The following is a 12,752-nucleotide window of genomic DNA, read 5'->3' on the forward strand; positions in this document are numbered from 1 at the left end:
TGAGGAGGGCATCTGGGGGACTGAGACCTCAAAACTTCAAAGCAGTTCACTTTCTGTGAGGTTATAGCTGTAACGTGCATGCTATGATTCCTATCTTACCTGGTGCTTACCCACATCTCCCTGTGGGGAGTCCCAGATAGACCATGGGATTGTGCATGGTCTCTGTAAGTGTTTTTCAGAATTCTCACTGGTACATCATTTTTTAATGTTCTCATTGGTGTCTGACTAGTTCTAATCTTTTCTTTAGTCAGTATGATAAAGGAGTTTATGTAAAAGCAATTCATCATAAATAAAGAACTCTCAAACTTCTGTAAAAACCTACAGTTTTACTAATTTTTTTTTAGTCTTTCTGCTGGTTTTGGTACCATCTGTCATGATGTGGGGTCAGTTAAGAAGATCTGTAACAGGAAAAGAGAGGCCTGCTTGGCTGAGGCTTTCATTTCTCTGAGAACACACCTAGGATTTCCCCTTCTACATTTTTCTCCTAAGGAAGCCATCAGATGCAAACTATTTTTGTATAAGAATGTTTATCAAAACCAGTGAGTCTTTGTATAAATTTTGGCAAAACTGTAGGAAACAGTATTACATAATCATTAAAATATTTAATATCCTGGTGAAACATTCGCAGTATGGTGAGTAAAAATGCAGGGCACACTTGCTGCTGGGGAAGGCTGCATGGCCCAGCCACGTTGGAGAGTGCTTGAGGGTATTTGGGTGTAGAGCTCAGATCCTGTGGCTTAGTTTTCCCTTCCTTGGAGGACTGCAGATAACTCAAGTGTTTGCTGGAGAAAACCGGTGTAGAAGTGTGTACAGTAACAGTGTATTAATCATAAGTTGGAAACAACATCCACCGACAGGAGAATGGATAAATGAACTGTGGTACTATTTAGTACTTAGATTTCACCAAGCTCTGCTGGGAAAGTAGAGGTCCATGTTTCAACCTGGATGAACCATGAATATAAATTTGAACAGAAAGCAAGTTGCAAAGAATCTGTACCACATAAAGAGGATGCTACCATATGTAAGGTATATAGAATGTATACCTCTATAGTTTAAAAGACATGGAAATACTCTTCCAAAATGTTTATGTTATGAAAACCAAAAAAAGTAAGGAACCTTCCAGTTTAAGGGAGACCACAGAGAGGTGGTAACTAACGCACAATGAAGTGTTGGATTGAGTACTAGGCTGAGGCAGGAAAGACTGTATATCATTAGGACTATTGATGAAATGTGTATACTGAGGGGTCTTATAACAATATTCTATAATACTAAATTGCGTGAACTGAGAACTGTACCACGGCTGGTAAGGCTGTGTCCGTGTTTTAAGGACTAAGGACAGTCTTTTGGTCTACAACTTACCTGAAAATGGTTCAGAAAAAATGTGTGTGTGTGAGAGTGCGTGTGTGTAACGGAAAGAGTATATATAATAAAGGGGGCAAAATGGGAACCATTGTTGAATCTCAATAAAGAATCTTGGAGTTCTCTGTAGCTTCCAACTTTTTCATGAACCGGAAATGATACCAGTAAGCCTTTTTAATTTTAATAATCAGTAAGCCTAAGAAGGGGCTTCTTCTGGTGACTCAGTGGTAAAGAATCCACCTGCAATGCAGGAGACTTGAGTTACAGTCCTGGGTCGGGAAGATCCCCTGGAGAAGGAAATGGCAATCCACTCCTGTTACTCTTGCCTGGAGAATTCCATGGTCAGAGGAGCCTAGCGGGCTACTGTCCCTGGGGTTGCAGAGTTGGACGCGACTTAGCAACTAAACATAAACAACAAACCTAAGATATCTATATACTGTTTACTGACATGGAATACATACAGCAACATGTGGAAACTGTCCTCTACTTTCAGGGCCATGTAGTATCATACTTTTTGGATGTTTGAAGTAGTTCATAAAAATAAGTTTTAAATGCAGATTATAAAATTACAAATATATGATTAAGTTTTAATGTATCTAAGTGATGAGACCTTTAAATTTTCTTTTCAAAGAAAAAATACTCATGTTAGTGAACAGAGTGCAAAATAACAGCAATAGTAGGATCTGAAATTTTATATTTATATTGATATGTGTATGCATGCAAAGAAAATCATCTAGAAAGGAAGGCATCAAGATATTTACACTGAAACTGGTAGAATATAGATGATTTTAATTTTTCATACTCTCTTCCAAACTCTATTCAACAGGTATGAATTTTGTTACCAGAATAGGAAAAAAGAAAACAAATTTTTTTAAATAGCCCTTTAGGGACTGTCTCAAGAGTAGGCCACATGCAGCCAAGTGACCTCCAGCAGGTGGCCTTCGGCTCTGCCCTGCCTGCCATTAGCCCCACCCTCACCCTCAGACATATCCACTCTCGCCCCAGCCCTGTCCCCACCCTGCCATTGACCTGGGGTAGACTTGCCCTGGCCCACCCTACTTCTGTCCCGCTAATGCTTAGCAGTGTGCCCAAGCCCCCTGGCCAAGCTGCCTGTCCCTTGCAGATCGGCTTCACCACAGACCCACGCATGGCCCGCTCCTCGCCCTACCCCACTGATGTGGCCCGAGTGGTGAATGCCCCTATCTTCCACGTGAACTCGGATGACCCAGAGGCAGTCATGTATGTGTGCAAAGTTGCAGCCGAGTGGAGGAGCACCTTCCACAAGGATGTGGTGGTGGACCTGGTGAGTGACCTTAACCTGTGTCCTGGAGAGAGGGGTTAGGGCTCCCTAGGGCCAGGGGACACCTCCCTTCCCCTCCCGAGAGCTCCTGTGTCTTTGGCTTGGTTGCCCCAACCTGGGCAAGAAGGTAATTGGGGTCCTGTCCCAAGATAGTCCCAGGTCACTCTTGTTTCATCGGGGAACAGTCAAAGCAATTCTAGTGTGTGAAGGAGAGGGAGATAGGACCCTAATTCTAGAGGAGGTCAACTGAGGTGTCAAGTAGGAGAAATGGGACAGGTCCTCATAGGTCCTGGGTCCTGACCGACATGGTCCCTGATGCTGGGGTCTCCCGGCGTGCCCAGGTGTGTTACCGGCGCAATGGCCACAACGAGATGGATGAGCCCATGTTTACCCAGCCGCTGATGTACAAGCAGATCCGCAAACAGAAGCCCGTGCTGCAGAAGTATGCAGAGTTGCTGGTGTCGCAGGGCGTGGTCAATCAGCCTGAGTACGAGGTGCGTCCCTGGCTCTGTCCTGGTGGGTCTTTCCGGAGCCAAGGGGAGATAGAGAAGACCCACCACAGGGCCAGTGCTCACTTCTGCAGAGCACTTAGGATCCAAGTGAGAACGTGTGAAATATTTACAACTACAGCATTTCTGCACATAACCTGGAAGGTCCAGGCTACTGAGGAGTTAGTTCCATGAGGGAGGTGGGACCTGAGAGGACTTCACCTTGGCCTCTGAGGCTCATGGAGCCCAGTGCAGAGGGGTGAGGGGGTGAGAGGGTGGTGAGGGACCCAGCTCAGTAAAAGGCCTGCTGCGAGCTGATCTCTCTGGCTGGTCATGAGAGGAAAGGCCCATGCAGAGTGACGGAGAAAGATGAGCAGTGCAGGTCCTGAGCACACAGAGTCAGGGGCCTGTGAGTGAGGCTGGTTCTGGGATCAGGGCAGGTGCCAAGATGGCACTCAGGCTCAGTCCTCCTGGGGCTGCGCTCGGAGCCCGAGAACTGGACCAGTTCATCAGGAAGACTGGAGGGAGGGTGAGCAGGACCCACAGCCCGAAGTGGAGAAGGAGCCGCTGGGACGGAAATACTACCAGGCTTCCCACAGATCTCCCAGAGGTGATGCGTGTTGGGAGGAGAAGCCAGGGGTCCGTGGGGTCTGAGGGACTCTGCACTGGGAAGGTGCTGGTGTGCCCTGGCTCGGTGTGTGCTGGCTGGGTGCCTGGCATGCCCTGTGCAGGGCAGCGCTGACGGCTGCATTGTGCCCGATCCTCTAGGAGGAGATCTCCAAGTATGACAAGATCTGTGAGGAGGCCTTCACCAGGTCCAAGGACGAAAAGATCTTGCATATCAAGCACTGGCTGGACTCCCCCTGGCCTGGTGAGTGAGGCATGCCACCGGTGAACCCCTTCCGCCCACACCCCATGGTTCCCAGAATCGGACCCTCGACTGCTGCTCTCAAGGGAAGAAGATCTTGGCCACCTCTCAGCAGCATTTCACACGTCCACGGTTCTTTATATCAGCCTGCCCTTTCTGCCCCAGGCTTCTTCACCCTGGACGGGCAGCCGAGGAGCATGACCTGCCCCTCCACGGGCCTGACGGAGGACATTCTCACACACATTGGGAACGTGGCCAGCTCCGTGCCTGTGGAGGATTTCACCATTCACGGAGGTGAGGATGCCCTGCCCCGCCCCGCCTCGGCCAGCACCCGGGCCTTCGGAAGTAGTGCCGACTCCCTTCTGGCCTGAGACTGGTCCCTGTCTGGCTCAGGTTCCTGCCTCGTTCAAGGCCGTGCAAGGGTGATTGGATGAGGCAGCCTGTCTCCTCACCCCTGCCCCGGCATGGTCCTCAGCCAGCAGCACAGTGGATGAAGGCACGGGACGTCACAGCCTCCCTGGTCTGGACGCCACCCTTCTGGCAGCTCTGGACCCCGGAAGCTGGGGCCGCAGGGAGCTCTTGTCCTACGAGGGTGTTCGGGGCGGCTGGTGAACACCATCTGTCTCTGCAGGGCTGAGCCGGATCCTGAAGACCCGTGGGGAGCTGGTGAAGAACAGGACTGTGGACTGGGCTCTAGCAGAGTACATGGCTTTTGGCTCCCTACTGAAGGAGGGCATCCATATCCGGCTGAGCGGCCAGGATGTGGAGCGGGGCACTTTTAGGTAATGGCCTTGGTGTTCTTGTGGGCCCTTCAGAGCGGAGGAGATGCAAAAGAAGGGCTGTGGTGTTTGTCTTCCAGATGAAAATCACTGCCAGGAAGCAGTCATTAGATCCTTTTGTCTCAGGCCCAGAAGCACCCTATTCCTGCTCTGATTAGATGCTTTTGTTAAGAACGAGGCTTTGTGCCCCCAGCAGCGGCTGTGCGTGGCGTCTAGTCTGAGCCGCGTGCAGGGCCGGCTGCTGCCTGCTAATCTGTGCTGTTCTGCCGCAGCCATCGCCACCATGTCCTGCACGACCAGAACGTGGACAAGAGAACCTGCATCCCCATGAACCACCTCTGGCCCAACCAGGCCCCCTACACCGTGTGCAACAGCTCACTGTCCGAGTACGGGGTCCTGGGTGAGCACTAGGGCCCGCGAGGCCCTCCTCCCTGTCCTCCCCAGCCACCCTCTCCCCACTGCTTCCCCGACCACCCCCTCCTCCCCACCTCCCCTTCCCACCCGCCAGCTGACTGCTGTCCGGTCTCCTCCCTTCCTCCTGCTCTGCAGGCTTTGAGCTGGGTTTTGCCATGGCCAGTCCTAACGCCCTGGTCCTCTGGGAGGCCCAGTTTGGTGACTTCCATAACACGGCCCAGTGCATCATCGACCAGTTCATCTGCCCGGGACAAGCCAAGTGGGTGCGGCAGAACGGCATCGTGCTGCTGCTGCCCCACGGCATGGAGGGCATGGTGAGCCCCCCACCCCTTCCCTGGCAGACCTAGGAAGGGCCTGCCTGGGACCCTGGTCCCAAGATTGGCACGGCGCAGGCTCTGCTGGTGTTCCCCACCTCCTTGGAGGCAAGAGGCAGGTCCTGCTCAGTTCTGGATGAGAAGGGGGTGTGGCTGGGGCCCGCTCAGCTTCAGGCAGGCCCTGTGCTCTCCCTCCCTCCTCCCCCAGGCCCTGTGAAGGGTTTTCTTAACACTCCAGTTTGGAAGTGATGAGGAGCCAGGAGTACTCGGCCCTGTCCTGATGTGGAAACTCCTCCTCCACTCCATAGGCAGGAGGAGAAGGAATTAAACTATTGGCAGGAAAGAGATAGCTTGGTGTTTTTCAGACCAGAAATGAGCAAGTTGGTTAAGGAAGAGAAGTACTGAATGCAGCTGTCAGAATGGGAGAAGCTCCTGATTTGTAACTTGTGTGTCTGGTTCCAGGGCCCAGAACATTCCTCCGCCAGGCCAGAGAGGTTCCTGCAGATGTGCAATGATGATCCAGATGTCCTGCCGGTAAGTAGCCACCACCTGGGTGTCTGTGGGCACCTCTGAAGATACCACTGCTCTGTCCCTCTCAGGAGTCATAGGTGGGCCCAAGCCTGCTTGTGTCCTGGAAATGAAAGGCCTCTTCAGAGCATAGAAGACAGTACCAGGCTGCTTTCTGCAGCAGAAGCTTTTAGGAGTAATATTGTCTGTGTTTTGATTCAGGCTCCCTGGCCAGGGATTGAACCTGTGCGCTCGGGAGTGATAGCTCAGAGTCCTAACCACTGGACCGCCAGGGAGTTCCCCAAGCAGACATTTTAGAGGAAGGAACTCTGGGGTGATTTTAGTGAAACTTCAAGAGCTGAGAGGAAATTACTGGGAGTCAGTTTCTAAGGAAAATCTGAATTGGTTTTAGCTAGACCCTGTGTCTGTCCTAAGCCAGGCAGTAGTTTTCAGAGACATAGGGATAAATGTGGGACTGAGAATTCCATTCAGAGCTTAGAGCTGGCTGGCTGAGCTCTGTCTGTCTGTGTCCCCTTTGCGTGCCTCTCAGAGGGAGCTGAGGTGCCTGAGGTTGGGACCCGGGGCCTTCTGAAGCTGCCTGCCTCAGTGCCTCCCACAGCAGGGTGCTTAGAGCCATTGGGCCTCTGGCCTTCTCCAACTCTTTGCTATAGGACCTTAAGGAAGCCAACTTTGACATAAATCAGCTGTATGATTGCAACTGGGTTGTCGTCAACTGCTCCACCCCTGGCAACTTCTTCCACGTGCTACGTCGCCAGATTCTCCTGCCCTTCCGGAAGCCGGTCAGTTGGGGGTGTCTCTGCTCAGAGAGGCCTGGCCTGAGGACTTCAGGGCCCCAGCCCAATGGGAGGATGAACATGTGAGCGGGTGGTTGTAGGTGGTGTGTTGAGCTTGGAGGAGAGGTGAGCCCCCCATTGGGGGCCGAAGGAACAGAGGGTCCTCAGGAAGCAGGCTCCTGGGCAGGGTGTTGAAGGGTGAGTGGGCGTGTGTGTGAAGGGCCCAAGGGGAGAATGCTTCCTGCTGCTGCCAGTAAGCATGCAGGGCCAGTCAGGCCCATGGAGCAGGGCAGCCCTGGCCACAGGCAGGGACACCCAGGAAAGGCTCAGGTGTCTTTCCCAGGTATAGGGTAGCAGTGCCAAGGGTTCTGAGCAGACTGGGGCGGGCCCTGGAGGAGAGGGTGCCTAGCTGAGCAGAGCCCAGCATCTCGGGGCACAGGAGGAGAGCCCGGGGGCAAACAGCATCATCCTGTTTCCTCCTTTCACCTCAGACCTGCGCTCCTCCTGACTGTAGAGCCAGGAGGGCAGCAGGAGGGCCTGCTCCGGAGACGGGCCTGGGCAGCCCCTTGCCGCCCTCCTTCTGGAACACTCAGAACCTGGTCTGTCATGAGCCTGTGCTTCTGTGTTTCAGCTAATCATCTTCACCCCGAAGTCCCTGCTGCGGCACCCCGAGGCCAGGTCCAACTTTGACGAGATGCTTCCAGGTAGGCGTGAGGGGGCTGGGCATTTGGAGGGGGTCTTAACTGCTGCTGTGTTAGGGGGCTTGTCAGTCTCACTGTGGTCCTTGCCACATTTTTGGTTGTTGGGTAAAGACCACTGAACACGACAGCCAGGGTGTCAGAGCTTGTGTGCAGATTGGTCCAACAGCATGTCTTCTCTTGTCCCACCAGGATCCACAGCCTTTGCCGGGTGCATCCCTAGGACTCTCTTAGAGGCAGTGAAATGAGTCCGAGGTTAGAGTGCACCCTGCTGCCTGACCACTGCTCCCGGGAGCTGACAGCAGCCAGGGACAGAGGAGAGGCACTGGGTGGGTAGGGCCTGCCACATAACACCCAGCTCAGTGGGGTGAGGTGAGGCCCACAGCATTGCAATTTCACCCAGACAGCAGACAGGCGGCTGGCAGCACATAGCAGCCCTGCACATCCCCACTTGCTGCCAGCCATGGAGCCCCCTTTAGTTTTCTATCATGGTAAATCCTGTCTTTGGTTTTTTCCCTTTTATTATTATTATGGTGAAATATGCATTATATAAAATTTACCATCTTAGCCACTTTTAAGTGTACAGTTCAGTGGCATTAATAAACACATTCATCTGACTTCCTTGGTAGTCCAATGGTTAAGATGCAGCACTTCCACTGCATGAGGCACGGGTTTGATCCCTGGTTGAAGAAAAGCAACTCCCCCATCACCCCTTCTCCCTAGCCTCTGGCACCCACCATTCTGCCTTCTGTCTCTATAGGTTTGACTCCTCTAGGAACTGCATATAAGTGGAATTGTCTTTATGTGACTAGCTTATGATATCCTCAGGGTTCATCCATGTTGTAGCATGTGTCAGAATTTCCTTCTTTTTTAAAGCTGAATAGTATTCTATTGTATGTATATGGTATATACACTGTTTGTTCATCTGTCAGTGGACGCTTGGGTTGCCTCCACATTTTAGCCATTGGGAATAATGCTACAATGAACATGGGTGTACCAATCTTTCTACAAGACCTTGCTTTTGATTCCTTTGGATATATACCAAGAAGTAGAATTGCTGGGTCATATGGTAACTCTTGTAGTGTAACGTACTGTTTTCCATAGTGGTTCCCAAGAGTGCACAATGTTCTAGTTTCTCTGCATGGCTTGCCAACACTAGTACTGTTTTCTGTTTCTGTCTTTGTTTTGCAATAGCCATCCTTGGGACCATGAAGTAGTATCTCATTGCAATTTTGATTTTCATTTCTCTAATGATTAGTGATGTTGAGCGTCTTTTCATGTGCTTACTGGTCATTTGTATGTTGTCTTTAGAGAAATGTTGTACGTCCTTGCCCATTTTTTAATTGGTTTGCTTATTTTGTTGTTGAGTTGTGAGATTTCTCTCCATTTACTGGATATAGATGCCTTATCAGATATATGACTTGCAACTATTTTTTTCCATCTGTGTTGTCTTCTGATGTACAAACTTTTTAAATTTTTATAAAGTCCACTTCTATTTTTTTCTTAAGAAATCCTTGTCAAATTCAGTGTTTAAGTTTTATAATTTCAGCTCTTGGTCTGCCTTTAATCCATTTTGAGTCAGTGTTTCTGTGTGGTGTAAGGACCTAGCTTCATTTGCATATGGGTATGCAGTTTTCCCAGCACCATTTGTTGAAGAGACTGTCCTTTCCCCATTGGATGTTATTGGTTCTCTTGTCAAAATCATCTGACCATATATGTAAAGCTTTATTTCTGAACTCTCTTCTCTTCCATTGGTCTGTATATCTGTCTTTGTGCCAATACTACGCTCTGATATTGTAGCTTTGTAATAAGTTTTGAAATCAGGAAACATGAGTCCTCCAACTTTGTTTTTCTTTTTCAAGATAGTTTTGACTATTTAGGATCCTTTGGGATACCATGAATCTTAGGATGGATTTTATTTCTGCAAAAAAAGTCCATGTCCTTGGGATTTTGATAAGGATTGCATTGAATCTATAGATTGCTTTGGTTGTATTAACATCATGACAGTGTTAAGTCTTCCAGTCCATGAACACAAATGACTTTCCATTTATTGGTATCTTTAATTTCTTTCAGTAATGTTCTGTAGTTTTCAGTGTACAAGTTTTTCATTTTCTTGGTTAAGTTTATTCCTAAGTGATTTTATTTATTTAATGCTGTTTCAAATAGGATTTTTTTCTTTTTTTAACTTTTGGATTGTTCATAGAAATACAACTAAATTCTGAGTGTTAATTTTCTATCCTGTAATTCTGCTGAATTCATTTATTAGTTTTAACAAGTGTGTGTGTGTGTGTGTGTGTGTGTGTGTGTGTATGGAATCTTTAGGGGTTTCTACATATAAAACAAACAGATGATTTTACTTATTCCTTTCCAATTTAGATACCTTTTATTTCTTTTTCTTGCCTAATTGCCCTGGCTAGAATTCCAGTGTTATGTTGAGTAGAAGTGGTGAGAACAGACATTCTTGCCTTGTTTGTGATCTTAAAGAAAATGCTTTCAGTCTTTCACCAATGAGTATGATGTTCACAGTGGGTGTCTCATATCTGGCCTTTTTGTGTGTGTGAAGGTAGTTTCCTTCTAATCCTAGCATTTGCGTGTGTAGCATGAATGTGAGCATGTCCTGTGCTGCATATGTGTCACTAAGTGAACCCCTCATTTTGAATGCAGCTTTCTGAAGTCAGCCTTGTTCCCAGAGGGATGGTTCAGGCCATGAGCATCTGAATATTTGCTCCAGTTTCCAATGTGGAAAGTTTTGGTGTTTGTAAACTTGGGAGGAGTCTGAGCAGAGCAGTCATGGGGTGCTCTACTAGTCCTAGCTGTCCCCCAAGTCTGAGGCAGATCATTCTGAAGAATGAACTGATGTCACTTGTTTTCCAAGGCTGTCAGGCTATCGTGCCTGTTAGGCTCTCTCAGTGTGGATTAATTCAAGGACATCACAGGCTGGTGGGAGGGGCAGGGTCCTAACCCTCAGAAACCCTGTGTCCTGGTGTCAGTCATGGTACAGCCCCACCTCACGGAGGGAAGGCCCTAGACACCCTCAGCCAAGTCCTGAGCAAATCCCCTGGCCATGGGGCTTCTCTCATAGGAACGCACTTCCAGCGGGTGATCCCAGAAGATGGCCCTGCAGCACAGGACCCAGGGAACGTCAAGAGACTTCTCTTCTGTACCGGCAAAGTGTACTATGACCTCACCCGAGAGCGCAAAGCGCGGGACATGGTGGAGCAGGTGGCCATCACCAGGATCGAGCAGGTGAGGGCGTGTGGTTCTCGGACCAGTGCTGGCGGCCCTCCTCCAGGCGTCCAGGCCCTCGAGCTCTCCCAGAGGTTCTGGCATGGGCGTCTTCTAGGGGTCACTGTGCTCCCCGCTGGGGCCACCAGCCTCGCCCATCACTCTGAGCATCTCCTCCTGATAGGAGCTTCTCTCTCTCCCCCCAGCTGTCGCCTTTCCCCTTCGACCTCCTGCTGCAGGAGGTCCAAAAGTACCCCAACGCTGAGCTGGCCTGGTGCCAGGAAGAGCACAAGAACCAAGGCTACTACGACTATGTGAAGCCCAGGCTGCGAACCACCATCAGCCGCGCCAAGCCTGTGTGGTAGGGACGCGGGCAGTCAACTGGGGCCGCAAGGGTGACGAGCCCTGGCCCCTTCAGTGGCCCTCACCCTCTCTGTCGCTGCCCTCAGGTATGCTGGCCGGGACCCAGCAGCAGCTCCAGCCACCGGCAACAAGAAGACCCACCTCACGGAGCTGCAGCGCCTCCTGGACACAGCCTTCGACCTGGACGCCTTCAAGAACTTCTCATAGATGCTGCCTGGGCTGCTTGGGCCGCCCTGGACCTCACGACTGCCCCTTGCTTCCAACTAAAGCATCGTGCCTCCGCACTGCCCGCACCTGTGCCCATCCTTCCCACACACGCCCCATGCTCACTTAGGAACTAGGCTGTTGCCCCCTCCTGTGCTTGGCTGCCCCCCCAAGCCAGATGCCCCCCGGGCTCTACAACTTCTGTCCAGCTGAGCAGCCTTCATGGAGACAGTGGGGAGCGGGAGGAGGAGAGGGAAGCCCCTGCAGGTGTCCTGGGAGGGACAGGGCTGCCCCCACCCCATCCCCCCAGCTCACCCCTACAGGACCGGCCTCATGCGGCATCCCCCTGTGCCAGCAGTCCTGGTCACCCAGCAAGGGGTTCCCGCACCTGGACAAGGGTGGCCTCCTCTCCCCAAGCTGAGCCCCCACCCCCTCACAGGAGCCATCACTATCTGAGGGTTTGTGGGCTGGGTGGGCTCTGGCAGGACCCTCACCATGCGGTGGACCAAGGGCACTGCTGCGGGACGGCTGCTGGGAGATGGCCCGAGACTGACTTGGCACAGAGCGGGAGGGTCCACTCTGCAGCGACCACTTCTACCGCTCCCGAGGGTCCTGGCCGTGTGCGGGGCCGTGCACACTCCACCACCTGGGGCTGGGTGTGGCCAAGAAGTGCCGCTCAGGGCTGGGGTGCCGGCTACTCCTCTGGTCCTGCTCTCCCTTCACCTCCAAGCCACCTCCTCTCCTCTTCCCTTCAACGCGATGGAGACTCCGAAGCATTCTTCTCTCTGCTGTGCCAAAGCTGGTCAGAGGGGGAGAGGAGGGGCAGGAGTGAGGGGCAGCACATGGCCAAGGGGCCAGCTCCCCTGACCCGTCACAGGGACAAATCTGATTTATTTATTTTGGTTAAAAAAAGTAACAAGAACAACTTTGCATTGCATTTGGCTTGACCCATAAAAACTGAGTTCTCCTTGAGCCTGTGTATGGTGTCATTCTTTCTGCTTCGCCGTCTCCTCCAAGGAAAGGCTACCCCAGCATCTCTGCCCTGCCTGGGAAGCGGCTCTGCTCCTTGCTGCACTTGGGTGGAGCTCCTCCCTCCCAACCACCTCCCTGTGGTTGCCAGCAGCGCCAGGTGATTGGCCACTGTCCTCCTCCTCACCTGGCCTCTTCATCCTTGTCGTTGCAGATTGTGTCTGATGCATCCTTACTTCTGAGTATGCCCTGCTCCCAGGTCCCCCAGCACACTCCACCTAAAAAAGTACTCAGCCATCTGAGCCAGCATGCATGGTGGGCTCGCCCTAGGATACTTATAGCACCCTCCAGGAGCCCAGGCCACTCATCGGACCTCGAGAGGGAAGCCATCACACCAGCCGAGCCTTCACCAGGCCCTGTTCCTTTTTGACAAGAGCCCCACTGCCTTGAACCCCCAGCACGCCGGCCTT

General features: G+C 51.5%; 1 protein-coding gene across 4 annotated transcripts in view; it reads left to right on the forward strand.

The window, feature by feature from the left end:
* The window catches only part of OGDH (oxoglutarate dehydrogenase), a 66,982-nt gene extending 54,697 nt beyond the window's left edge, over positions 1-12,285 (forward strand). For all 4 annotated transcript variants that reach the window (XM_020893300.2, XM_020893302.2, XM_020893299.2 and 1 more), the window contains 13 exons: positions 2,483-2,662; positions 3,001-3,153; positions 3,916-4,018; positions 4,181-4,309; positions 4,647-4,797; positions 5,067-5,194; positions 5,344-5,522; positions 5,985-6,056; positions 6,701-6,829; positions 7,455-7,527; positions 10,604-10,767; positions 10,953-11,107; positions 11,196-12,285. In XM_020893300.2, coding sequence (XP_020748959.1) covers positions 2,483-2,662; positions 3,001-3,153; positions 3,916-4,018; positions 4,181-4,309; positions 4,647-4,797; positions 5,067-5,194; positions 5,344-5,522; positions 5,985-6,056; positions 6,701-6,829; positions 7,455-7,527; positions 10,604-10,767; positions 10,953-11,107; positions 11,196-11,316 — 1,737 coding nt within the window. In that variant the 3' untranslated portion in view covers positions 11,317-12,285. The remainder of the gene's footprint in view (positions 1-2,482; positions 2,663-3,000; positions 3,154-3,915; positions 4,019-4,180; positions 4,310-4,646; positions 4,798-5,066; positions 5,195-5,343; positions 5,523-5,984; positions 6,057-6,700; positions 6,830-7,454; positions 7,528-10,603; positions 10,768-10,952; positions 11,108-11,195) is intronic.
* Positions 12,286-12,752: the final 467 nt, after the last annotated feature.

Source organism: Odocoileus virginianus, chromosome 1, assembly GCF_023699985.2.
Source record: "Odocoileus virginianus isolate 20LAN1187 ecotype Illinois chromosome 1, Ovbor_1.2, whole genome shotgun sequence".
NCBI classification, from domain to species: domain Eukaryota; kingdom Metazoa; phylum Chordata; class Mammalia; order Artiodactyla; family Cervidae; genus Odocoileus; species Odocoileus virginianus.